The 22,339-nt window shown below is 59.3% G+C and overlaps 9 protein-coding genes across 9 annotated transcripts; 4 read left to right on the forward strand and 5 right to left on the reverse strand.

Annotated features, from left to right (window-relative positions):
- Positions 1–7: 7 nt before the first annotated feature.
- BDZ90DRAFT_234350 (hypothetical protein) lies at positions 8–3,743 on the reverse strand. The gene is made up of 2 exons (XM_025506983.1): positions 2,417–3,743; positions 8–2,334 (listed from the first exon to the last, which is right to left on the reverse strand). Exons 1-2 carry the CDS (start codon positions 3,319–3,321, stop codon positions 378–380), a joined length of 2,862 nt encoding a protein of 953 aa, XP_025359748.1. The 5' UTR covers positions 3,322–3,743; the 3' UTR covers positions 8–377.
- A 342-nt stretch (positions 3,744–4,085) lies between these two features.
- On the reverse strand, positions 4,086–5,367 carry BDZ90DRAFT_281736 (putative 40s ribosomal protein s21; the record flags this gene model as incomplete). The annotated part of the gene is made up of 3 exons (XM_025509396.1): positions 4,086–4,388; positions 4,806–5,022; positions 5,353–5,367. 3 exons carry the CDS (start codon positions 5,365–5,367, stop codon positions 4,357–4,359), a joined length of 264 nt encoding a protein of 87 aa, XP_025359749.1. The 3' UTR covers positions 4,086–4,356.
- A 457-nt stretch (positions 5,368–5,824) lies between these two features.
- BDZ90DRAFT_262587 (hypothetical protein) lies at positions 5,825–8,665 on the reverse strand (the record flags this gene model as incomplete). Its single annotated transcript, XM_025508504.1, has 1 exon — positions 5,825–8,665. One exon carries the CDS (start codon positions 8,663–8,665, stop codon positions 5,825–5,827), a length of 2,841 nt encoding a protein of 946 aa, XP_025359750.1.
- Positions 8,666–9,030: 365 nt separating this feature from the next.
- BDZ90DRAFT_79118 (hypothetical protein) lies at positions 9,031–10,217 on the reverse strand. The gene has a single exon (XM_025509873.1). The coding sequence runs from the start codon at positions 10,055–10,057 to the stop codon at positions 9,395–9,397; it is 663 nt and encodes a 220-aa protein (XP_025359751.1). The 5' UTR covers positions 10,058–10,217; the 3' UTR covers positions 9,031–9,394.
- A 1,693-nt stretch (positions 10,218–11,910) lies between these two features.
- Positions 11,911–13,233, forward strand: BDZ90DRAFT_223709 (acid protease; the record flags this gene model as incomplete). Its single annotated transcript, XM_025504585.1, has 3 exons — positions 11,911–12,211; positions 12,303–12,649; positions 12,742–13,233. The coding sequence occupies 3 exons, from the start codon at positions 11,911–11,913 to the stop codon at positions 13,231–13,233; spliced, it is 1,140 nt and encodes a 379-aa protein (XP_025359752.1).
- A 450-nt stretch (positions 13,234–13,683) lies between these two features.
- BDZ90DRAFT_262589 (Molybdopterin binding protein) lies at positions 13,684–14,856 on the forward strand (the record flags this gene model as incomplete). The annotated part of the gene is made up of 4 exons (XM_025508505.1): positions 13,684–14,036; positions 14,118–14,396; positions 14,465–14,561; positions 14,644–14,856. 4 exons carry the CDS (start codon positions 13,684–13,686, stop codon positions 14,854–14,856), a joined length of 942 nt encoding a protein of 313 aa, XP_025359753.1.
- Positions 14,857–15,139: 283 nt separating this feature from the next.
- Positions 15,140–17,245, forward strand: BDZ90DRAFT_79954 (hypothetical protein). The gene is made up of 2 exons (XM_025509875.1): positions 15,140–17,020; positions 17,168–17,245. Exon 1 carries the CDS (start codon positions 15,228–15,230, stop codon positions 16,977–16,979), a length of 1,752 nt encoding a protein of 583 aa, XP_025359754.1. The 5' UTR covers positions 15,140–15,227; the 3' UTR covers positions 16,980–17,020; positions 17,168–17,245.
- A 1,306-nt stretch (positions 17,246–18,551) lies between these two features.
- Positions 18,552–19,400, reverse strand: BDZ90DRAFT_211529 (RTA1 like protein; the record flags this gene model as incomplete). The annotated part of the gene is made up of 2 exons (XM_025504114.1): positions 18,552–19,264; positions 19,346–19,400. Coding segments are annotated over 2 exons (768 nt in total), but the record flags the coding sequence as incomplete, so codon positions are not given.
- A 1,750-nt stretch (positions 19,401–21,150) lies between these two features.
- On the forward strand, positions 21,151–22,312 carry BDZ90DRAFT_262592 (hypothetical protein; the record flags this gene model as incomplete). Its single annotated transcript, XM_025508506.1, has 3 exons — positions 21,151–21,311; positions 21,401–21,816; positions 21,885–22,312. 3 exons carry the CDS (start codon positions 21,151–21,153, stop codon positions 22,310–22,312), a joined length of 1,005 nt encoding a protein of 334 aa, XP_025359756.1.
- Between the last annotated feature and the right edge of the window lie 27 nt (positions 22,313–22,339).

Genomic DNA, 22,339 nt, shown 5'->3' on the forward strand with positions numbered 1-22,339 from the left:
GCAAGTCGCGTTTCGTGAATCAATCGACTGAATTTGGCAGGATATATACTAGAACAGAGTGGAGCGCGCACAACGCAGTGGCGGCTACGCGAGAGAGAGTGTGTGTGAAGGGGGTCTTGGCGGGGTTTTGGCAGGATAACGAGTGGCAGGATGAGGTCAACAGAGCGTGTGACAAAGTAGACGTGCGAGCGAGAGAAAAGCAGTAAAGCTGTCGAGGAAGGAGATGGGGAAGTGTGGGGTGGGGTGGTATACGATACGACTGCACGCTCTTTAGTGTCCGTCAGTTAACGAGAAGGCTAGCTTTTTTTCTTGCCTCTGTCGAGGGTCAGCTCCTTCCTCGCTCCCTTTCTCTTCGCACGCAGTGCCTGGTCCGCACTTCAATGCGGCGTCTTTCTCTTTCCCTGTCCCTGCTGACCCATCGCCCCCCTGCCCGTGGGCGTACCCATGGCGTCAGCCCCGGCAGGGGTCATCATTCCCATGAGTCCAGTCCCCATCGCCTCATTATTTCCACTCGCCGTGCGCTTCAGCGGGGTACGCATTGCCTTCTTGTTACGCTTGGAGATGGAGGAGGAGGCCGAATGACGAGAGGTGGATGCGGACGTGGTCGAGGTGGCCACCGTGTCTGCCGTAGAGGGAGCTGAGAGGAGGTCCAGGCTAGTGTCAGCGGCCGTTGAGTTGCTGGTGTCGTCGCCATCTTCGTCATCATCGAGGCCAAGACCATTAGAGGGGCCACCTTCATCGTGCTCATCATCTCCATCATCAAGCAAAGCAGACGGCAAGCTTGACGATGGCGAAGAGCTCAAGGCCGGTGTGCCCATCGCACTCCCGCTTGCCCCAGCATTCATGCCCGAACCGGCATCGAACGACGGAGCGGACAGCATGCTAGGTGAGACGCCCCCCGAACCACCATGACCCCCAGGACCAAACGCGCTTTGGAAGTGGGCGGCAGCTGCCGCAGCCGCTGCAGAATTCATGCCGCTCAGCCCGCCAGAACCACCGGCGCCGTGCGGGTAATTGTTGCCCTGCTGGTTTGAGTGCTGCTGTGCGTGATGCTGCTGCGGAGTCATGCTCTGCGCGTGCGGGTGATAGCCAGGGATGGCCGGCGAGGGAGGGAGCGGCGTATTGATGGCCTGCTGAAAGTGCTGCTGTTGCTGAAATGATGAAGGGTCCGCAAAGTTGGGCGCGCCCATGACGCCCAAGCCAGGGTTAAGCGGTGCTCCTCCTGGCATGCCGAGGTGCGCATGTTGCGGACCAGGCCCGCCTGCGGCACCCGGCCCTGCGCCTGCGCTTCCCGGCGCTCCCATCATCTGTCCTCCTTCGGGAAGATTCGTCTGGATGTTCAGACCGCCACCTCCACTGCTAGACGCACTTCGACTCGATAGGCTACGCCTGGGCAGGTTCGCAAAGCCCGGACGAATCGTCGCTTGCCCGCCCATGTTGTCCGTCGACCCCTGCCCTCCCGAGCCGTCGTCAAATACGTTCGGCATGGCAAAATATTCTGGATTGTTGCTCGGGAAGTCGGGTCGATCTGAGGAGCCCGATACGCGCCTGGAAGAGGGGCCAAATGGTGAGACATTGCCCATGCTGCTCATCGAGAAGGCGCCGTTCATGTCCTGCGGCGAGGGCGGTACGGAGCCTACCATTCCTGCTGCTTGGTTGTGATGATGACCAGGTCCCACTGCGATAGGCTCAGTGACGAAGATAGAGGGTCGGTCCTGCTGATGTTGCTGCTGTTGGTGGTGGACAGCATGCCCGGGCGGCCCCATCATCCCCATCTGTGGCCCAGAGTGCATCTGAGGGCTTGGCTGGCTAGGCAGCATGTTCCACGAGCCCGGCCCTCCCGGCGGCGGGGGGCCAAAGGGAGATGCAGGCGGCATTGGGCTGTGCATCATTGCCAAGGGATCCAGCTGCGGCAGCCTGACTTCAAAGGGCATCTGTCCGCCATTCGTCGCCTTGATGTATTCAAGCACCTGAGCCACTACATCCCGCATCGCGAGGCCAAACTCCCTCAGCTGGAAGTTCTGCTCCATCGTCTGGTCGAGACGCCACTGCATCTCCTCGAGGTGGTGACGCACTTGCAGCTGCCCTAAGGACACATTGAAGCGCAAGTCGCGTGCTTCGACACGCGCGTGGTCGTTGTCGAGGGCTTTTCGGCGAATCTCTTCGAGGAGGTCGGTGCGGCCTCGGATGAACTTGGGGTGGGAGAACTCCCAGACTTGAGAATCATTCGTTGTTCGCTGGCCCCGAGGAGTTTTGTTCACCTTGTAGAAGCCGTACATGTTCAATTGGCGGATGAAGGAGGAGAAGTTGCTGTGCTTGAAGTGCTTGGGCAAACTGCAGGCATCGAGGGGAAACGATCAAGAAGGTCAGCTCCATTGTCGCCATTAGCCCCTCTGTCTCTCTCCCGCATACTTACACCTCCTTGGCAAAGTCATCAAAGTTGGTGACCACCACGCTGGTCCCCGAAGGATTGAAGCTAATCAAGTGCTGCGACTCTGGGTCAGAGACCATTCTCATCAGCTTGAAGACGAAGCGGCTTGACTTGTTCTTCTCGGCCGCCGAATCTGCGCCTTCACCGGCGCCGTCTGCCCCCGATGTACCGGCCGCACCAGATGCCCCTCGCTCCCCCGAAGAGCCGGGCGTGCCTTGCTGCTGTTGCTGCTGGTCGTCTCCCATCTTGAGGTCAAAGCCGCTGAGAGACTGCAGACTATCCGAGCGATCGGGCATGGTGAAGTGAGTACCCATGGTGTTGGCGTGGCTATTGCCCCGATGCGGGCCTGGTGTGGTGGTCGAGGCATCAGCGCCGCTGGTGAATTGCTGCGAGGTGGGAGAGGAGGCCATTGCTCCCCCGCTGAAGAAGGCCGTCTGCTGGTGATTAGGCGACGATGTCTGCGACGAGTGAGCAGATTGAGCCGCCTGAAGGTGCAGTGGTGAGGCTCCATCTGCATTGGAAGGCGAGCGACCCATCGACGACCCCGTACGCCGTTTCATCGGCGCACTGCTTCCGCTGGGTCCCCGACCATTCGAGGCCGGCGATCCTGCGGCAGACGTCGACGACTGACTTGGGGGTGGTGCGCTCATGGCGGCTACCATCTGTTGCGCAGCTGCTCCGCCGCCACCCATGCCCCACAAGGCATCTCCGCTGAAGAAGCTGTCTGTACCGCCGAATGCATCGAAGCCAGGTGGGAGCTGCGAGTGCTGAAGATGAGAAGGGTGGATGTGCTGCTGCTGCTGTTGCTGGTGGAGGAGTTGCTGCTGCTGCTGCTGCTGCTGCTGTTGATGATGAGCCGCATCTGGGCTCAAGAAGGTTGATTGCGACATAATGTCGCTGTGGCAGCTGCTGCTGCTGCTGTTGCTGTCGCTCAATGAATGCAGCGCCTAGAGGCCCACGACGACGACTGGCCAGCCTGTCTCGTCGTGTTGCTGAGCTCGAGGCTTGAAGAGATGTGATAGTCTCGTCAAATCGCAAGTCAGGCAACGTTGATGGCGATCCGATCGCGCCAGCTGAATGTCGCCGCAGAAGGAGGAATGAGCAATAGCAACCGACGTGTGCAGCGGATGCAGAGGACGAGGAAGGTGTCGAGGCAAGGTAGGAGCGAGAATGCGCGCGTTGGCGTTAGCGTGTTGCGCGAGAAGCCCTGTGACGAGGGTTGACGTGTACCGGCGAGAGGTCAAGGAGGGTGAGGGGGCCGTACTGCTTGCCTCAGTGATCGAGACGCGATGATGGAAGGGATGGATCAGGTGTTGGTTGCGCTTGGGCTGCCTCTCCACGCTCCTGAGCAGCAGCAGCAGCAGCAGCAGCGACTGGCCAATGAGCAGGTGGGCGGTTGAGCGGGGGCGGAAAAGCAGGCTGGCCTGGCCGCGGCCGCCCGTCGGCCCGCCAAAAGACACACACTGCTTGACTGCTGCAGGCGGCTACCCTTTCGCGATGAGAGATGATGCGGGGCGCAAGGGCCAGGGCCAGGGCCACCACGGCCACGACGAGCCAGGCAAGGCGAAGAGGGCGGATACCGTCGTCGAGGATGGCGACGGCGGGCAGCTACGGAGGCAAATTCACTCAAGAGCGGGCTGGGCGCGAAGTCGACGTGCTCAGGCCTCTCTTCTGAGTACCAATACGAGAACAGAGACGGACACAAGCTCAGCTTCCCGCGCGCCCGCGCACGCTGCGATCCCGTGAGGCCGTGATCGATCGGGCCATCACGGTCGGTCTACGAAGAGGGCGATGAGAGAGAATGGACTCGTATTGTCGATGCGTGTGACAGGTAACGAGCGCAGAATGGTACAAGATAAGAAGAAGCTAGAAGGCACTGATCTATGAGAGCTGATAACTCTCGTTTGCTGACGATCATGTTCCGCTTACTTCTGGTACGACCAGACACCGCGGAGGACTAAAGAGATGCGGAGGGGGGATGGGAGGTGGTCAGTACGTTGCAGATTGAAGTGCGTGGGTTTCTGCTCCTGCGCCATTCCTCCGTACTTCTGACCCATCGCATCTCTTCCTTCTCGTTCCCTCTTCGTCAGGGATGTGGGGCCGGTCTGACACTCGAGAGGCCACTGAAGTGTCCCCTACGGAGACGACCCGACAAGTTCTTATCCAGCCCCGCAATGTTGATGTCCGCTCATGTTATCAGAAGGACATCTTCTGGAATCCTGCCATCGTCGTAGAGGTCGTCGAAGGCAGACTGTCTGGAGCGTTTTGCGCATGCCTTCCCCTCCACGGTCCCTCCAGCTCTGTAATCGCTCTGGCCCTCCCCTCTCTCTCGCGTCTCGAAACAATCATGTCTGCTCGTCATCCGGATACTCACGACCCTCCTTGGTAGCCAGCCTGTTGAGCGAGTCGTCGCTCTCCCCAGCCTTGCGAACGTAGCCAGAGAGGGGGAAAGTGGTGGCCTGACCCTGGATCAGACGGCCATTCTCGTCGACGTCGCCGACGGCAATCTGGACCGAAGCGTGGTCCTTGGCCTCGATGATGCGGCCGGTGGCAGCGCACTTGCGCGGGACGTAGAGGTCGACGAGGTCACCCTGCGAGAGTGAGGCGTGAGGAGGGCGTCAGTAAAGGGTTCGCTCTTTGAGATTGGAGGTCCAGTTGAGGTCCGAATTGCACGTCTTCCGCCTCTCGTTGCGTGCTCTCAACGAGGCCCAGGACAGCATCGCTGCTGTCAAGCAGCATGAAAGACGTCTCGTCTGCAGCTTAAGTCTGTCCCCCCGTGTACGACGCCCTTTCCCGCATCCTCTGTAGCCTTCCTTCAACAAGGGCCACGAAAAGCTTCGCCCCCTCCTACTGCTGTCCCTCTCCATCATCCATCATCCGTCGTGGCTGTCTCGCGCGTAGCGTCTCCCGCTGATACCCACGTTAACGTTCTCCATGGTTGATGATGTGAGGAAGTGAAGGGTGGTGGTAAGGAGGACGGGGGATCGGAAGAAGGTCGTGACAGGCGGGCGGACAGAGTGAGAGCCAGGGTTGGCGGGGCGGCCAGGCCAGATTTGTCGGGCTGGCCCAACCCGGCCGAGCGAGAGACCGCCCGCAGCGCGCAATGCCGAGAGCAGAGCAGCAGAGGATTTCGGACTCCGACCTACTACAATCAAGTGAAGCAACGGCGATGAGCTCCTGGCGTTCTGATGTGACGATGATGGCGCCGAGAATGCAGTCAGAAGGAACGCAGACGAAGAGAAAGAAGCTCGTTAGAGGGCAATGCCATTGATGAGATGACGTGGGTATGATAGATGCGCAGAAGACCAGAATGAAACGGAGCCGCTTTCCCCTCCCCTCTCCCCTCTCCCCTCTCCCCTCTCCCCTCTCCCTACCTCTCCCTCACCCTCACCCTCACAAATCCATTACCGCAGCGCAAGCAGCCAATATAGTATCAGCTACCCGGAACATTGGGCTCTTCTCATCCCCACTGCTTCCAGACGTCTCCAGACCCAATGAATCCCATCCTTCAGCCACGAGGTCGAGCGACGATTTGCCTGCGAGACAGACGGCCAGCACGACGGGAAAGGTGCCTGGCTCGGGTAGCAGCGATGAGGAGGAAGGACCGACGCTATTGTCCCCCACAACGAGGGCTGTGACTCGGAACGCTTCGACGTGCGACGCACGACGGTTGGACGATGAAGCGCCTTCGCCTTCGAGGCTCGTAAGAGGGGCGAGGGTGGACGTAGGCGAGAGAAGCGTTGAGGTGAAAATCGGCAGCGAGGTGATATTCATCTCGTCCCTCTCAAGCTGCTGTTGTGCCTGCTCTCTCTCGGCCCCGCTAGTCTTGACCCGCCTCCTCTGCAGCCATCCTGTCGCAGCCTGAGCCGCCGCCACCGCCACTCCACCCACGGCAGAGGACGACGTCGAGGAGACGGCCGAGGCTGAAGAGGAGTTGGATGTAGAAGTCGTCATTGTGGGCGAAGCAGGTGAGGACTCAAATGTGTCTCGACTGGCGTTCCCAGGCGTGATGGTCGTGCGTCGCTCCTCCATGCTTCTGCCCTTGTTGGGAGGCAGGTACGAGGTCTGATGGCGATGGTGACGGTGACGATGTGGCTGTGCTTGAACATTGTCTTGGCCGCTGAAAGGAACGAATGTGACGCGCAAGTAGCGACGTGGTGCTCTTCGCCTGCGGTCGGCATCGCTCCCCAGCGGAATGAGCATAGTGAGAGCGTCTTCGGACACATCGTTGAGACCTAGCAATGCGGTAGGAGTACGCATGGGAGACGCGAGAGGAGGTGAGGAGACTGCTGATACCTTGGGAAACGCTGGGGGAGGGACAGCGGGTGGCAGCCACAGACCCATCGACGTGGGAGCGGGCGCTTTAACCCGCATCGCCTTCATGCTTTGCTGTGGCATGATACCTAGACCCAACCCCTGCCTCCTCTGCGCCTTGCCCGCATTGAGGACCAGCTCCTCGTCACTAGCACTTCCTCTGCGGCCGTATGGCAGCTGCGGCGAAGCGAAAGGCGACGAGGCGGATGAGGGAGAGGAGGATGAGGCGCCGACGTGGCCTGAGATCTTGCGCTTGAGCCACTCCCCGAGCTTGCCGCCGCTGGTTGCAGTCCTTCTTTGCTGGCGAGATGAGGGAAACGGATCGAGGGACGTGGTAGCTGCGCGGGGTCGTAGCAAGTCTCGCTGCTCTGCCCCCTGTCTTTGGCGCTGCTGTTCTACCTCCTGCTCCTGCTCGTTCCATGTCCTCGATTGAGCCATGGCTGTAGGCGCGGGAAGTGGCGCTGTTGGTGAGATCGGTGAGAGAGGGCTGACTGGTTGTGGCTGAGCGGTGTTTTTCGACGCCGCCATGATTGTGTCGAGGGATGCGCCGCCTTGTCCTTTGTCATAGTCCTCCATGCTGCGCCGAGGCTCGTCCAACGATGCTCTTCTGCGATTGATAGCCTCCCCGCTGCTGGTGCCGATTGTGCCTGCATCAATGAGTCCCGAGGAGACGAGTGACTGAACGAGCTGCTGCTCCCTGTTTGAAAGCTCATCGTAGTGGTCGAGCGCACCGTACTTGAGCGCTGGGCGTGAACGCGTACGCCTGAGGGTAGAAGCAGGTGAAGGGTGGTCGACCGAAAGCCTCGAGCTGCTCAAGCTTTCAACACGTCGTGAGCTTGCGCGTCGACTTCCCAGGTCTGTCGAGTAAAGTACCCGCAGCGTCGACGGGTTGGCAAGTACGACGCCTGGCTTGGACAGTCCCTCCCGAAGAGATCGCAACTCAAAGTGTGCAAGACCAGAGAACGCTGCTGGTGGCTTGTGGTTGCTTGTGCTCGCAGCGCTGGACGAGGAGAAGGCGTACTGAATCCTCGACATGGCAGCCTTGTCCGAGACGACAATGGTACGTGACGCTGCTGTCTCGTCGTCAGCGAGCAAGGGGGCGACGATCCACTTGCGCTTAGCTTGTGTCGAGCGTGCTGACATCCATGCCGTCGAAGCCTCCTCTGGTGAAAGTGGTGAGCTTGCCGACGGAGCGAGAAGGGCTCCCTGCCAGTCATCGCGATTGCCGACATTGATCGAATGTGTACCCATCTCATCGACCGACATGAGGTCCAACACATGCATAGCGTCGTGTGGGCGTGGCTCCAGCGTGCTCCCTACAGACGAGCTCGCCGCCTGTTGACAGCACGTATCGCACTCGAGACTTGACCTCATCGACGGTGGAAGGAATGGTTGCGAGTTGGTCCACGACGTAGGGCCGAGCGAAGCAAAGCCTCCCAGGACTTGGTGAGGAGATGCGGCCGCAGGACGATCCCACATTGAGGTTGTATTAAAATGGTGGTCGAGCTGGGATGGTGGTGACAAGCTCTTCGGGTCCAGCATGACTTCGGAGGGCAGGATCTCGTTGGCGGCCAAGCAATTGGATCTGAGGTGAGCTACAAAGGTGTCTTCGGTTGTCGCAGCCTTTGACGGAGAGCGCCTCGTACGAAGCGGTGATCTACCGATGGACTTGATGCGAGGCGAGGCGGCCTTGCGGTCGGATGACGACGACGACGACGCTGCTTGCTGAGCAGCCGCTACATCGAAGAGAGTAGATGGTCCTCCCAGATCAAGTCCTTCGAGATCCAGACGCAGACTCTGCTTGCGCTCGTCTCGAAAGATACGCGGTTCAGCCATATGATCGTGAGGCCCAGCCACTGCGGTTGGCCTCATCTTGGAACGAGCTTGAGTTGGGGTGGACGTTGAAGTCGTGTCGGCCATCGCCTCCGCACAAGACTTCGATCAGTCGCCCAGCTCTTCACGAGATTTGCCGCTGCTCTAGGCGTAGGCTTGGGTTGAGATGGCGTCGATCAATGATCAGCCCTGGTCGGTATCAAGCTAGGCACACGACTGCAATTTGTTGCTAGCAAACGTGAGTTCAATGCAGCGGTCGGGTGACGATGAGGAAGGACGAGCGAGATGATGATAGTACGGAGGATAGGCGGTGATGATGATGGTGGTGGTGGTGGATGACGGTGGATGCCAGCGCTGAAGCCAACGAGCGGCGAGCAATGCCACCTGCTTGGGTCGATCAAATGACAGCGCCTGCCAGCTTCGTCAAGCTCAGTCTCTGAATTGCTCCCACGACAGAAGAGAGCGAGGCGCAAGAGTGTGGCTGATCGGTGGTGCGGTGTTGGCGTCCGACGGCTAGCTCAATGCTTATTGACTCGTCGCTGAAAACAGCCGCTTGTGCTGCTGCGACTCGTCCTAGCTGATCTGGGTTCGCTCACCGCACCAACAAGAATCCGCTCTAGAACGGATCTCTGACGGGGCCCGACGGGAGACCCTCTTCACACGGTCTTGCTCGCGGTCTTGCTCGAGTCAATGAGGTGGCTGAGCTTGACTGGCAAGCAGTGACGAGGACCGAAGGGCAATGACCGAACGAAAGGGGACAAAGGCTCGAGCTGAAGCGGCGATGAGGGCGGTGAGGGCAACGACGAGGACGGAGGCTCAATCCAGAGCGAGATGCGCCATTCTCGCGCTTGTGCTTGTCAAGGGCGCCGCTCGAAGTTGCAGCGGGCGACCTCGACCTGCTGAGTCTTGACCTTGTCCAGTTTGCCTTCTCTTTCGAAAGCTGGCAGCATGGCTGTGATACCGGAGTTGACAAGTCAAGCGCGAGGCGTGGGTACGCTGGGCATAGTGGGAGGGCGTAGTGTGGCTTGGAGAGGGTTCAGTGAAATTAGAGGGAGGCGTCGTGTGGTAGAAGGGCAGGACTGCGCAGCCTCGCAGCAGCAGCAGCGTCGTCGTCGTCGGACCCTGTTTCGGCAAAGCAGCCGCCAACGACAGGCAAAGCTTGGCCAAGCCACCGTTTTTAGCAGCGAGCAGCGAGCATCTGGGCGTCGGCGAGGCGCGCTGAGGACGACCGACGAGCAGCAGAGCAAGCGCTGGGCGGCGCCGGCGGACGGTAGTATTGTTTGGTGGCTTGACAGCAGCGCCGCGGAGGGGCATGGAGAGAGAGGCACCACCATCATCATCATCACACGAAGGCGACGAAAGAAGGCTGCCGGCAGCAGCCACGCGTCCGCCGCGATGGCGACGTCGGCGACAACGGCGACGTATGTACTGTCTCGAACGCCACTCTACGCACATTTTTGCTGCTGGCAGATTCAACATTTCAAAGCACGAGGTCACGCTTTCGCATCACCCCGCGCGCACACGAATGCGCTCGGTCGCTACGTCGCTCGTTCGACCGTCATTGTTTCAGCACCGGTACGCCACCATGCGACCGTGAAGATGTGAACAGCAATTAGTGTCCCTCTGCTCGACCAGTCATCGGCCGTTACGCCGTAATCTTCATTGACCCTCGTCATCGGTAGCTAGTCAGACGCTGTGGCTGAAGCCAGGGCTGAGCTTTTCCAACGGGACCATGAACGGCCACTGCTGGGTTACGCCCCGTTCAGAGGCTAGATCTTTCTCCACTGTCAAGGCCGGCGATGCTGATGTCCACGACCATGGCCTCGCCAGCTGAATATGAATGTCCACTACCTCGATCTCCCTACCGGCTGATTATCCAGAGCCCGTCGACCCCTGACCCGTCCCATGATGAGGTGAGCGCTCGACGGGTACGCGCTCACCGGGTACTTACGATTAGTCGGCGACGGGGCGGGGTGTCAATACCTCTGCGGGACCGATGGTAGCAAAGGGTCATGGCGTCAAGCCACACTTGAGGACGATGATCTGGGTTTTCGAAAGCCGGTTGCGGGCAGCAGTGGCTCAGGCGGAGGCTGGAATCGCTTTGCGATGTGGGAGGAAGGAGAAGACTTGTGACTGCAGGTGATCGTGGCAATGAGGTCGGACCCGTACCGTCACTACGCCACGAGGTAGATTCATAGACACCATGGCTTGAGTTGACCTGGCTGATTGGTCAACCTTGCGCTCGTAGGAGCAACGTCCGTTGGCGCTCGCGCTTTACTCGCTGCCCGATAATAGCGACGCATGCGCTTTCCTCTTACCGATCGGGCTCATAATGCCTTGGGTACCACTCGTTGTCCAAGCCATTGACTTCCGCCAGCCGCCATTTCGCTCTGCCATGCCTTCGTAACAAGTCGCTCGTTAGCTCCTATCCGGGCTCGCCCCGAATGGATCATCATTCCTGGCACGCACAGCCTCGTCATGAGACATGCACCCCTCTGATGTAGCGATGGGGCTTCAAGCTTGGTTCGCCGACCCTGTCTGGCTTTGATCATTCGCGACTTTGGTCATTCGTGACGCTTGCCGTCTTGATCGTAAGACGTGGTCCCTGCCATCCTTCAAGCAGGACGAGCACGGTGCAATGTCGTCACTTTGTGTGTTGATTGGCCGTTGAACAGCCCGCCGGCCAACTCTATTCAAGTCGAAGCGAAGGCGAGCGACAGGAGCACCGCCGCAATTGCCGCCGCTTCACCGCCTTCTCCCGCTGTAGCTCGCTCGGCCCGTGGGGCTCAGTCAACGTCAAGTCACGGCGGACGACGTTGCACGCGCCAACCGTCTGCAATGAGCATAAATTAAGTCGGCTCAGAGTCAGGGGCGCTCGTGAGATGTGAGAGCGCGTCCAGTGAGGGAGGAGCTGGAGATAGAGTTGGCCCATTGGGTCCGGTATCTCCAGGTGGAGCGTGCGTGCGTTCCCTCACACACACAAAAGTGCACAGACGCACACACTCACCGCACACACTCAACTGACAGTCAGCAAGCTAGCTTCCCGCCGACGGCTCAGCTTCGTTGCTCACCTCGCCTCCGTCGCCGGCACCCACGCATCCACCAACAGAATGACTCAGGGGCACGCCTCGTCGACGCTCGTCCCTCGGTGTCCAACGTTAAAGCTTGTCCGTTCATCTCTCGATGAGGCGGTGCTTGCACCCCTTCCCTCTTGCTCACTCCACCGTATCCTCGACCACCACCCCCGATTCTAGTCTGTATAAAGACGTCGTACGCCCACGATGAGCCTTTTCACCTCCTGCCTCAACAGTCTCCACCCTAATCACAGCAAAATGGCCTCCTCCCCGATCACACTCAGCAAGAACACTAAGCACCTCCACTCGTCGGACGGCAAGACCGTCGACTTTGCCAAGCTCAATGGCCATCTCAAGCTCGTAGCCCACAAGTACCAACGCTGCCTCTCCGCCTACGAGAGCAACGTCGGCAAGAAGCACCCTCGTCACCATGCGGGCGAGGGCGGCAGCATGCTCATCAAGGGGGCGGGTGATGTGAGCCTCGAAGATGAACAGAACGAGCTCTGGACTGGTCCTATCAGCTTTGGTGGACAGACGTTTAAGATCGATTTTGATACCGGTGCGTGGCACGTCTCACGCAGAGCTCGTGGTGCGAGTCTTCTGCCTCTGACCAAGTCCCCTTCTCCTACTCGTCTGACCCTCATCCACAGGCTCGAGCGACACCCTCGTCAATAAGGACGCCTACAAGCCAGGCAAGACGGCTACGCAGACGAACAAGACTTTCTCCACCGCCTACGGCGACGGGACGAAGGCTCAAGGCCACGTCTACCTCGACACGCTCGAGATTGGCGGGCTTCCAGCAGTCAAGGATGTAGCCATCGGTCTCTCCACCACGACGTTCATCAACAGCGCGCAGGAGGGAGGCAGCCAAGGGATCAGCGGCATGGCTTTCCCGAGCTTGGCTACGTTCGGATCCAAGTATCCTCCCTACTTCGACTCGCTCATGAAGGCCAACGTGCTCAAGCAGCCCCTCTTCAGCTTCTTTTTCGCAGAGACGGTGAGCGGCGACTGGATGGTTGTGATGCTCGAGGGATCGTGATTGACCTTTCGCCGCCCGCACCATCTCCTCCTTCTCTTGCTCTTACGCAGGGCTCCGAGCTCACTCTCGGCCAGATCTCGTCCAAGGCTACCGGCACCCCTCACTGGGTTCCCGTCGACTCTTCGCAGGGCTTTTGGACGCTCGAGCAGACGAGCGTGAACGGCATCCAAATCAACGCTATCGGCGACACGGGAACAACGCTCATCATCGGCTCTCCCTCTCAGGTCCAGCAGCTCTTCGACTCTCTCGACGGCGTCAAGGCGCAGAACGAGGGTGGGGCTACGTACGGCGTCCTCACGGGCGACACGGTGCCCAAGATCACATTTGAGCTGGCGGGCAAGCAGGTCACCCTCTCTGACGAGAGTGCCGTCTTTGGTGATGATGGAAATGGGAACAAGGTGCTGTCCATCGTTGGGCAGGACATTGGTCTAGATGGCTGGATCCTCGGGGATGCGATGCTCCGTAACTTTGTGAGCGTGTGGGACCGTGGCTCGAACAGATTCGGAGTGGCCGATCTCGCTGGGGGCTCGGCGGCCAAGTAAAGAAGGGTACCGGCCAGAGAGAAGAAGCAACTTGTCATGAAGTCATGAGCACCAACACCACGAAGATCACACCAAGATCACGAAGAGAAATGAAATCACCTAACGTCTTTCAGAGTGCCTGATTGAAGTGTTGGTTGAGAGAAGCAGACGCAGCTCCGTCCGCCGTCCGTATCGCTGATTCAGCCAAATCGTCCGAGCGGGGGTGGAGGCAGCGGCGAGTGGAAAGCGTCGTCTCGGAAGGCGGCGTGGATAACAACCGTCCTTTCGTATCTTGCAATCAGACTCACTGTCCGCCCACCCTCAGGCTGTCCATCGACGGCCCCCTGGCATCCTTCGCTCTCGATGCTACCGCGCTCCATTCCACGACTACGCCTCATCTCCAATCATCTGAGCAGCTTCGCCAGCCCCGCCTCTTGTCCCACCCCTTCCTTCGCCCTCGCGCATCGCAGCATGTCCACCTCTAAGCCTACGGGCGCCTCACAGTCCACTAACAGTGGCTCTGGCGGTCAATCTCAACCTCTCTCCAAGGAGACTCCGAAATTCCCGCGCAGCGACCCTAGCAAATACAATCAGCCTCTTGGTCCAGGCAAGTTTGTCAATACGGCTGGCTGTCTCATCATCGGCGACGAGGTGCTCAATGGCAAGACGAAGGACTCCAACTCGAACTATCTCGCGAAGTGGTGCTTCGATCTTGGGATCGAGCTCAAGAGAATTGAGGTCATTGCGGACGACGAGCAGGAGATTGGCGAAGCCGTCACCCGTTTTGCGAAGAACTACGACTTTGTAGTCACTTCAGGGGGCATGTGAGTGGGGCCAGAGAGCTCGAAGGCATCGCGCGACTTTGCAGACTGATCATCACTGCCTTTCATACCCCTTGCCCGCAGCGGCCCCACGCCGGACGACATCACGTACGAGTCGCAAGGCAAAGCTTTCAATTGCCTGCCCCTCGAGTACCATGACGAGACGCTGCGCCGTATGGAAGCCCATCAGAAGACTCGCAGCTACTCGCACGAGCAGACGGAGGAGATGCTGACTGCGAGGAAGAGGATGGCCCTCTTCCCCTCTGGCGGTGATCAGGGTGGGGTAGACGTCATCTTCCCTTGTGAGGAGTTGTGGGTGCCGGTGGTGAGGATGCAGGGGAGGGTGCACATTCTACCGGGCGTGTGAGTACTGACGGCGAGGGTAAGAGGGCCTGAATACTGACAGACTGCTCCTCTATCTTCGCTGCCAGCCCGCGCCTTTTCGAAGCCCTCCTCAATGGCCTGGAGGCATACGTCCCACTCGATCCTAACAAGCCCAAGCCCCACCGTATCCTGGTCCACACCAAGGTGAGCGCGCGCGATACCAGTTATGGATCAACTCAATTATCTGACGCATTCATCCTTGCTGATCCCCTCCTCCCGCGCACAGATGCCCGAATCCTCCATTTCTCCCTTCCTGCAACGCCTGACAGACAAGTGCAAGCCCCTCGACATCAAGGTGGGCTCGTACCCCAAGTTTGGCTCTGGAGTAGATGTCTCTGTCATCGGCTTTGATGTGGCCAAGCTGGAGGAGATTGCCAAGGAAGTCGAGAAGGAGGTCGACGGGAAGGTCGTGGCTAGCGAGCAGTTGGGCAAGAAGTAGGCGTGCGAGAGAGAGAGAGGCGGATGAATGTAGCCGCGATGTTCCAATAGATTTGATTCGACTCTGAGAGCGACTGTAACGAGCCTGTGCACTTTGAACGGTACTCGAAGCTCTCAACCTGCTCACCGTGGCATGGTAGCCTGCTCCTCGGTCCTCGTAGTCGACGCCGCCTCAAAGCTCTTTGCCGCTCCCGCCTGGCCGCCAGTCCGCGCGGGCCGGCGAGGTCGCGGTGTGCCTTGGCCCCGCCTCCCGCCTCCCGCCTCCGCCTCTTGCGCCGCCTTCTCGAAGATTTTGGAGTCGGTCAAGGCGGCTTTGAAAGCACGCGCAGCATCTTCCTCCTCGTCACCAACACTGGGATTCCACTGACCAGCATGCCGCCGCCCACGATATTGAGAGCAACCTCAACGGCAGCATCAGCGGCTACAACACTGCTCGCTGGCCTCACTGCAGGGCCGGCCAACCAGGCGCCGCGCTCACGGCCTGGACCTTCGACTTCGACTGGTCGATGCTTGTCCACCCGCATCTCACACGACAGCAACACGATCTCCTCACCATCATCATCGCGGCTCAGAAGGACCACGTCAGCTCCTCAACCTTCTCACAGACGTAGCTTCCACTCCACTCCGTCCAGTCGCGCATCAGTAAAAGACCCTTACGCCACCCTCGGCGTGCCACGCTCCGCCTCATCAAAGGACATCAAATCCGCCTACTACCAGCTGGCAAAGAAGCACCACCCGGACACCAACCCGGACAAATCCGACAAGGCGAAAGAGAAGTTCGTTGAGATTCAGACAGCGTATGACATTCTCAGCGACGAAGGCAAGAAGAAGGCCTTTGATCAGTATGGGACTACGGATGGGAGCAGCGGGTTCGATCCGTTCGGAGGAGGCGGTGGGGGTGGCAGTCCATTCGGCGGAGGATTCGGAGGCTTCGCTGGCTTCGGTGGTGGACCGCAGGGTGGCATGGGAGGCAATCCGTCAGACATCTTCGAGTCGCTCTTCGGCGCCTTTGGCGGCGGAGGAGGCGCTGGAGGAGCTCGTGCTCGAGGCGCAGGCTTTGCTGGCGAGACTCGCGGCGATGACCTCGAGACCTCTGTGACAGTGTCTTTCGAGGAGGCTTGCCTGGGCGCCTCGCGCAGTATTACGGTCCACCCTGTCGAGCGCTGCGGCACCTGCTCTGGGGATGGGTTGCGCAAGGGAGCTCGCAAGTCAACCTGCACAGTCTGCAATGGTACGGGAACGCGTACCTTTGTCATCCAGTCCGGATTCCAGATGGCGTCCACCTGCCCCGCATGCGGAGGCGCTGGATCTACAGTCGCGCCGGGCGATGCCTGCGGGGATTGTGAGGGGGTAGGCCGAGTGAGGGGAAGGAAGACGGTACAGGTCAAGATCCCTCCCGGCGTAGATGACGGAGCCAAGATTAGGCTGGAGGGGGCGGGCGATGCGCCACTGGAAGGCAAGGGGCCGGCTGGTAGTCTCTACGTGCGCATTCACGTACGCAAGAGCAACGTCTGGCGTCGCCAGGGGGCCAACCTGCACTACGCGGCCAAGGTACCCATCCATGTTGCTCTGCTCGGCGGGCGAGTCAGGGTACCTACACTCGAGGGAGACGTAGAGGTACGCGTGCCCCCTGGTACACAGGTTGGGGACGAGATGCTCCTTCGCGGGCGTGGTGTGGCGAATCTGCTCAGCAGGAGGAGTGGCAATGACAAGGGAGACCTACTTGTTGGATTCGAGGTGGCCATCCCCAGGAGCTTGACGAAGAGGCAAAAGGAGATTCTGCAAATGTATGCAGACGATGTCGAAGGCAGGACGACCCAGACGACAACGGCGCCGCCACCGCAGCAGCCACCACCAGCGTCATCTTCGCCGAGTTCGAGCAACAGCGAGACGGCGGGTAAGAAGGGCAAGGCCTCGACGACGTCAACTAAGTCTGGCGAGGAGGGCAACAACAAGGCATCCCCGGCCTCGTCAACGGACTCAACAGCATCGAAGGGTACGTCTCCGGATCAGAGCGCCAGTGATGGATCGGCAGGCAGCGGCGGCAGGGGCCAGGAGGGAGGAGGAGGAGGAGGTAGCGGCCTCCTCGGCGGCTTTTGGAAGAAGCTCATGGGTCGAGAGTGAGCCTGCATTGTAGCGGCAGCCTCGTCGAGGCCTCTGCCAAGGTGGGTGCCGCCTCTCTCCCCTTCTCCTCCCCTGTTCTCACTGCAATTTCTGCCAGGCTGCGTCGGCCGTACGATCGATCCAGTGGTAGCAACGAGCAGACTGCTGACCTCGCATCTCCCTCTCCTTGGCTTTTTCAGCCTCATCAGAAGCGTCAAAGCCTGCTACCACCGACTCGACCGAGACTGGCTCTTCCGCCGAGCCCGGCAAGGAGGAGCAGGAGCAGGAGCAGGATGACAAGGGCAAGGGCAAGGACAATGCAGAAGAGGCAAAGGATGAGCAGGCAAAGAAGGACGACTCAGGCAGCAAATGAGGATCTCTGCACACTGGTCGAAGCTAATGAGTGTCATGTCACGACTACCACCGCTACTAGAGGCATCATCGGCCAGTACCACCATTCATAGATGGAGAGAGCCTCATTGAGAGGCGGTGGGCGAAATTGTACGGTACGAGAGGAATGGAAGAGCAGCATCAGCATGACGACGGCTGAGGGATGAGCAGGCGTGTGTGTTACGAGACTGAGACCCTGCGTGACTCCTTGATGACGGGCGACCTGCATCACACTGACGAACATCATATGAGACGTATTTGTCTACTATCTTGAGAAAGAAGAAGCTTGGACTTGACGAGTCAAGAGGCGCGCGGCTTGATTTTGTGTAATATGGCCTGATGCGTCATCGATATGGGTGAAGAGAGGAGCGGACATGGTAGTTGAGGGGTCGCTTTTGAGTGGCTAGGAAGAGAAATCGGGCGCATTGAGATGGAAGAGGAAGAAGGGGCAGAGTCTGGTCGATGTAGGGGAGGAGGGCGAAGCTGTGGCTGGTGATTTTGATGAGGTATGCGGCTGATATCAGGTCGAGTGAGCTGACGCTCGTAGGCGCCAATGGCGGTGGTGTGCTACATGTTGGTAAGGCTAGGAGAGTGGGCCAGCCACGGCGATGACGATGGACACACCCGACGGCTCGGTTTTCGCTGCTTGCTTGATGATGTGCATACACTCTACTACTCTCGGGCGATACGCTACCTTCGTGCTGCAAGCGGATGCTCTGCGCTACGGAAAAGAGTATCGCATCGAGAAGGTAGGAGGAGCGCGAAGAGGGCGAGCCGTGAATGCGGGTGGGAGGATGGTAAAGGGTGAGGGAGGGGGAGAGAGTACGCGCGGGTCAAGACGTCGTTGATGTCGTCGCTGACATCCTTTGCTCAGTTGGTGCGAGCGAGAGGGCTGTCCTCCATCTGCGATCCCGGCTCGAGGTGAGCGAAGGAAGGGGGCTGCTGGTGGCTACCGAAGGTGCTGAACTGATTGTCATGCGAGTTTTCAGCAGATCCGAAGCCCTCTCCCTTCTTGTCCTCGTGGATCGATCCGGCGACGGTAGGGCTCATGAGCGTATCGGCACCATCACCCTGGCCCTGGGATCGGAAGGATCCGCGGCTGTCGTGGCTTCCTCCCTTCTCGAGATGCGGGCTCGCCCTGGGAGTGGCCTCGATGGCTTCGTTGTCCGCGTTGCGCTCCTCAGCGGGTGGCTCAATCTTGCTGGGCAAGTAGAAGCTAGGATGCCAGATAGCCAGGATGAGCACAGCAGCCGAGACGGGGGTGGCATCGAAGACGTAGTAGAGCCACTCTTTCTGTGCTACAGGGCCGATCCAGCCTTCGGCCATCTCTCCAGTACGGAAGCAGGATCGGGTCAAGACGAGGAGGGCAGAGATGAAGGCCATGATTACACCGATCTTCATCTTGCGATTCCAGAGCTTAGGTGGAGCCACGGGCTCACCGGCGGGAAAGGCCTTGAATGCGAAGAGGATTGCGAGGAAGTCGAAGATGCAGTAGCCCAGGAGCTGCACGGCGAGACCGCCTACGACGATGTTGGCTCCGCTGGTCGGGTCACGACCGCGGATCTCATTGGTAGCGGCGATGCCCGACCCTCCGCCCTGGATGGCGAGGGAGGCGACATCGAGGGTAACGAAGAAGGGAATGATCAACTTGGGGGGGACGAAGCAGAATTTGCGCCCGAACAAGATGAGGACCTTGCCCAGAATTGCAAAATGGATAGCAGCGAAGAAGGCCGGCGTGACCACAACGAGGACTTGCATGGCGATGTAAGGGTCCGTGACGGTCGCGTAGAAGTGACCGTAGATCCTGAGAGCATTGCCTGCCGTTTCAAAGCCGGCTCCGAGTGCGAGAACGATGAGCCACCATTGGCGAGACTTGACGGTCAGGCCAAGGTGCACCAAGGCCAAGAGAGCGTAGACTGGGTGGATGTCGAGCGGGGGGCGGACAAGACTTCAGCATACAGGCGCTCTTTTGCCTCGTCCTCGGAGATGCCACTCACCTACTGTAAAGACGACGGCGGGGGCGAGCTTAGGCTGGTAGCCGTAAGGTCCGTACTTCTGGACAAGTTGGACCTGAGGGTCGTTGGGGTCGAGCAGAGGAGCGGGCATCTTGAGCAGGCTATCTAGCTAGCGTGCGGCGCGTTCTCAGCGGGAGTGGGGAGGTGACGAGGTGTCAATTTTGCGATGACTTCTAGAGATGTCGAGGACGAGGTCGGGAGCCCACAGCCTTCGAATGATGGGCTGAGCGGCGTGTATGAGCAGGTAAGGGAGGACGAAATGGGAATTTGTGAGTTGATGACTTGATGTGGTGGTGGGAGTGGGTGGAAGGGAGTCAAGGACGAAAAGCGGCGACGAGTTGCCGATATAGCGACTGAGCCCTCTCGAGGAATGGATTAATGACGGAGATGACCTGCTTCTTGTTCAGCTTTCGTTAGGGTTTCTTGCCCTCGAGATCGGCTGAGCATGAGCGGCGGAGGCGCAGGCGGCAGCGGCTGATTCCACTTCCATCGGCTGCTCCAAGATCTCTCGTCTTCCTACTCCGCTCGTACTCTCGACCCTATTTGCCCCTCTGGTCCGCGCCTGCCTGTGCCTGAGAGTCCGTGCCCGCGTCATCCATCTCCTAACATGAGGTCACATTTGCCAAGCCCCTTACCCGCATCCCTTGTTACGCACTCAGTCACCAGAGGGAGCTTGTCATCGTTATGTCATCGTCATCCCCTCTCGATGACGCTCGTCGTCGTCGTCGTTGGTCGTCGTTCGTAGTTCGCCATGCCCGGCATTCACGCTCGCACTCACTCACGCTCTTGGCCGTGGTGAGTTCGACGAGAAGTCTCGCTTGAGCCAACCTCGACAAAGGACTAGCGGCCACCCGCCCACATTGGGACGCCCATTCGCCCACCCGCCCGAGAGTTTCGACGCACGACCGCGCAGGCGACAAGCAAGCAATGCGAGAGTTGCATCGTTGAGGAAGAGCAGGGCGGAAAGGCAACACTGTCTGCCTGCTACGACGCTCGTTTCCTATTCCCCCTCATTGCTGAATATATGCACCCACCTCGAATACCGAGCTCAAGCTTCCCCGAGCTCGCAATCCGGTACAATGCAAGACACCAAGACAGCAAAGGCTGCTTTACGCGAAGGCGGAGCGTGGTCGTCGCATCAACCAGGTTGGCGAGGACGGCAGAATGAAGCACATGCACCCAAGTTTCGCCTCCTTCTCATGAGGCAGGGCGAAGCACAGGTTGACTGAACAGGGCGTAGTAGAGCCTGGATGACCGACTGCTGCCCTCTGCTACTCTGGGGGGCCACCTGTTTGCCCGACAGTTTAAACGACATTAGACGGCAACGATCCACATGCGAGCTGTCACTACCACCGCCTGAGAGACAGGTCCTGTCGCCTTGTCAAGAGTGAATTTGGACCGTCTGCCGGCCGCGAACGGCATGCCCGGCGAAGCTTTGACTGGAGGGCACGATCCAGCGATGATCGAGTGCGGAAGGGTTGAGCTTCAGTTGCGTTATCTTATGGCCGCAGCCGGGTGAGTTTGAGATCTCTGTACGTCACGGTCTTCCAACTTGCTGTCGAGCGAATCAGAGCAAAAAGCATGGCATCTCGTTGGCCGAGCTTCTGAGCGCGGATAGCGACGGCCGCGAGAGGGAATGAACGGAAGCGCGAGCCATGTCGTGCGTGAACTTAATCTTAGCGTCAAACACCATCCAGAGAAGAAAGACGCCGTTGGTCAAGAAGGTCCCGGAGGGCAAGTAGACATCAAGGCTGGGCTGCGAGTCATCTTCGAGTAGAAGGCCACTCATGGCAAGACCTTCCGGGCCAAGATTGCAGGAGCACGACCCCAATCACCCGCCAGACCTAGCGATCAAGCCTAGCAGCGTGCGAGCTAATGCGGCTGGCTCGCAATGGCAGACAGACAGCGTAGAGACGATACGGGAGTTTGGGATAGCTGGGAGAGTTTGGTGAGCTTCCACATTAAGCGAATGGCACGAAATTCCGGATCCACGACGCAAACGCTGATGTGAATCGCCCATCCCCTCGCCGTGCGTAGGGAGGCAGCCTACCTCTTCGTCAAGTACCTTCGGCCGCCGGAGTGGTTGGATGGGATTGACTTTGACCCTCCATGCCCGCTCTTCGATCCAGCAAGAAGAGCTCCCGAGCCACTCACAGTCCTCGAGCTGGGCAGCGGCGTGGGCGTCGTAGGCCTCACCTGCGCTCAAGCGCTACATCAGAACAGACGCCAAGGACTCGTGCAGGCGCAAGAGAACCCGGGCATTGAGCACGATGCGGTGATTCTCACCGATTTGGAGAATGTCGTCGATCTGATGAAGCGCAATGCTCACTCAGCAGGCGTGCCTGGTGTACAGGTCAAGGCTTTGCCTTGGGGATCGCAGCGACACGCAAGGCAGATTCTGGATGAGCTCGCCTCTAGCTCGAGCAAGGGACGAAAGCTGGACTACGTGCTCTGTTCAGATCTCGTATATTTACTGAGCTCCTTGCTCCGCTATTGACGAGTCTGCTTGACCTGACCGAAGGCGAATCCCCACCGCCGGTCTTGATAGCCTACAAGATTCGGTCTATGACCAAGGAGATGCCTTTCTGGACCGCCTTGGGTAGGTGGTTCGATGTAGAGGTCGTGCATTGCCGCAGACAGCGGAGAGCAGTGCGCTCAGGAGGAGATGTTGAGAAGCAAGATCCCCGAGCGTCGGAAGAGTGGCATCGCTTTGGTTCGCTCCGCGGTGATCTCGATGATGGTCTCGACGAGGAGGGGGACGAGACGAGCGAGGACGCCTACTTCGTGCTCATTGCCCGACGCAAGGCTTGCACGCAAGGCTGGTCTGCCCCACCGGAGGACGACCAAGCGCTCATGGCTGGTTGGATGCATCGAGACGAGGACAGGCGGCGGGGTGACGGTGGAGCAGATTGGCTAGAGTGGTCGCTGATGAGTGCCATTGGCGGCTGAGGCAAACGATCAAACCAAATTCGGCAT

The sequence above is a fragment of the Jaminaea rosea genome, assembly GCF_003144245.1.
Source record: "Jaminaea rosea strain MCA 5214 unplaced genomic scaffold BDZ90scaffold_16, whole genome shotgun sequence".
Taxonomy (NCBI): Eukaryota; Fungi; Basidiomycota; class Exobasidiomycetes; order Microstromatales; genus Jaminaea; species Jaminaea rosea.